The 2,674-nt window shown below is 47.3% G+C and overlaps 1 protein-coding gene across 1 annotated transcript; it reads left to right on the forward strand.

Annotated features, from left to right (window-relative positions):
- Window positions 1–1,714: 1,714 nt before the first annotated feature.
- Asppvi_002056 (uncharacterized protein) lies at window positions 1,715–2,019 on the forward strand (the record flags this gene model as incomplete). The annotated part of the gene is made up of 2 exons (XM_043307589.1): window positions 1,715–1,861; window positions 1,915–2,019. The coding sequence occupies 2 exons, from the start codon at window positions 1,715–1,717 to the stop codon at window positions 2,017–2,019; spliced, it is 252 nt and encodes an 83-aa protein (XP_043163524.1).
- Window positions 2,020–2,674: the final 655 nt, after the last annotated feature.

The raw sequence follows: 2,674 nt of genomic DNA on the forward strand, positions 1-2,674 counted from the left end.
GACGAGGAGGAGGAGTTATAGACCTACAATATTTATCTATTTGCATTCTGTGATAACTTACTTTTCGAATGAATTTGACCATGATATATATAGCACCGATCGAGCACACTTTGTTCAGATGATGTTTAGCACATGGTGAGAAATATTTCACATATAGAAAAAGTAATCCATTGTTATACTCTTTTCTCGATTTACTGCACCAGTAATGGTCATAATACTGTACGGCCTGTCAGACAGGCTTGGTGAGTTATTGCAACGGACTGTTCTAAGTTTGGAGTTTCCCCAAGAACGATGACACCCGCGAACTACTTAGTTGTATACATCCAGAGGGAGCCCAATATGCCTAGTATCCGACACGTCTAGGCATAATGGCATAAATCGAGCCCAGTCGTGGGCTTCCAGAGATCTCTACAGAATCATCGAACTCTTCTGTTCCAAACAGACAGCATTGTTTTCAACCTAGGTATTGTTCCATGCAGAGCTGTCTAGCTCTTTGCCCGTATGTCGGTCGAATACAAAAGAATCCCCACATGGTAACCAGTTCTGGACCAAATATGGCTCAAGTCAATGATAGAGCCATGGGCAGCAGACTCAACTGTGCGTTCGGGCACACCTTTTTGCTCTGGGTATGATTTATGGGCGCCGCGGCAAATGCACAAATGACCTGGGCATGCCAATCGTGAGCAAATTTAGACGGCAATGTTCGATGCAAATTAGAAGTGTTGAAATGGGTGGTTAATATTGCGTGCAGACAGACCGGCTAAAATATGTCTACGCAACATGCATATGTCACACGCGGCCATATTCTGTTGCACTGTGGAACGACCAGATTTCGGAGAAGAGGATGGCCTGTCGCGAGTTTGAAAATCCCCTGAGTCTGCCGCTCTACAGCGGCGTTCAAGAGTGTCTTGGTGGAGCTCTGGTGACATATAAGTCATGCGTGTATGTCTTCATTCGCAGGTTGGGATACCTCCGTCAGAAGACTACACCATCTTTGCGCCCATTAGCATGACCGGTCCCCCAGAAAGTCGCCCTCGAACCCTTTGGTTCGGTAACTATACCTCCATTACTCCCGCTATTGTCTCCTCCGTGGCAGGTAGAGCGAACTCCGCTCAGAATGATGGCCGCAACTCCCTTCCAGTTTGCGTCTGTCATGAACAGGACCCATGGTCCGTGTACAAACCAAGAGCCCATATTTTTCCAGGACGCCAAGTCACTCTGGCTCAGCATCGGATAAATAAACAGGACATCGTCAACGTGCAATGTCTTTGCATCGATCGATCTCAGGTACAACATCTTCTAGAAACCGTCAGTCAGCTTTCTCATGACAGCTTTCTACGTCTGCTTAATTCATACTACAATCAAAACCAACTATTTCTGGTATGGGAACCCGTAGAGCTTTCAGTGGAAGACATGGTCTCCGCTAAATGGCCCATCAACGAGACTGAGTTGGCGGGAATTGTGTGGTCGGTGAGTGTCATTCTGAGATTGGCGGCCGCCGTGCTGATGAGGAAAGACACTGGTGGCAATCAGATTCCTGCGTGACAAAGGAAGAGCATTAGCCACCCTTGGGGCAGAGTCAATCCTGCTGAATGAAAATGGCGTTGTCCGGGTCGGTATGTAGCTTTCAATGTCAACATTGCCAGCGACCTTGCAAACTAACCCAGCAACACTAGCCGGTGTGGAACACAGCTGCCAGCTACAACCGTCAGAGATGAACGCCCATACTTTGAAATTGACAGCCCTCGCCGGAATCATGAGTAGATTGATGGCGAAAAGTCCGGGAGAAAACGGTTGGAGCCCACAGGCGCAAGATTTTCTTCAGAACCTGGCCATAAAACCACTTGACAAGTTGATGCAGGTGAGCTCGCCACATCTCTAACGCAAGAAGTTGTCTTGCTGACCGACCGTTAGGAACCATTCCTTGCGAAGAGAGCGGACGAGAGAGACCTGAAGTTGTGCGTCTACATCACGAACAAAATTGCGGATCACAACCTTATGACGCTATACCGCCAATGACGTTTATGATGGGTTGTAATGCTGGACTTTGAAGAATAATCGCCTTGCGCGATAGCTTTTATGGTCTACATTCTGTAGTTAGTACTCCTGGATTATCTCGATGCCCTTTCATTGGTCCTTCATCAGAAGCAAACTCCACTGTCCTGAAAATGGCCGATAGCACTCAGCGCCTGGTCATGTAGCTCTGAGACTTACTTTCATTCATGATTAGAAATCTGCAAGCGATTTTCTGGTAGATAATGAGCGTACTCAGTCCTTTTTATGTATATTCGTCGCCAAAGCCCCGATCTTCAGTAGGCTGTTAAAACCGTCTCAGTACAAATACCTAATGAGGCCTTGTTCCGTCAAATTCATTGCGTTCTTACGTCTGGACAGCATCTTCTTGTTCTGGGAGCGGCTTGTTTGTATACTCAAGTCACCACGAGGCTACACCACCTCATTTTCATGTTCGAGACAACATGGGTAATATGACTATTTCCAACCAGCTGACAAGTTTATGCCAACTGAGCGCCAGGGGCACCGTGCACCATTCAACACTAAAGACCTTCCGCCATCGAGCTTATCGATCTATCGTGTAGACATCCCCACAGATTTACTGTCCGTTTCCGCGTTGCAAGACGGGATGGCTCGGCAGACTTTCACTTCGTGGTATGCT

This window comes from Aspergillus pseudoviridinutans (assembly GCF_018340605.1).
Source record: "Aspergillus pseudoviridinutans IFM 55266 DNA, scaffold_19, whole genome shotgun sequence".
Taxonomy (NCBI): domain Eukaryota; kingdom Fungi; phylum Ascomycota; class Eurotiomycetes; order Eurotiales; family Aspergillaceae; genus Aspergillus; species Aspergillus pseudoviridinutans.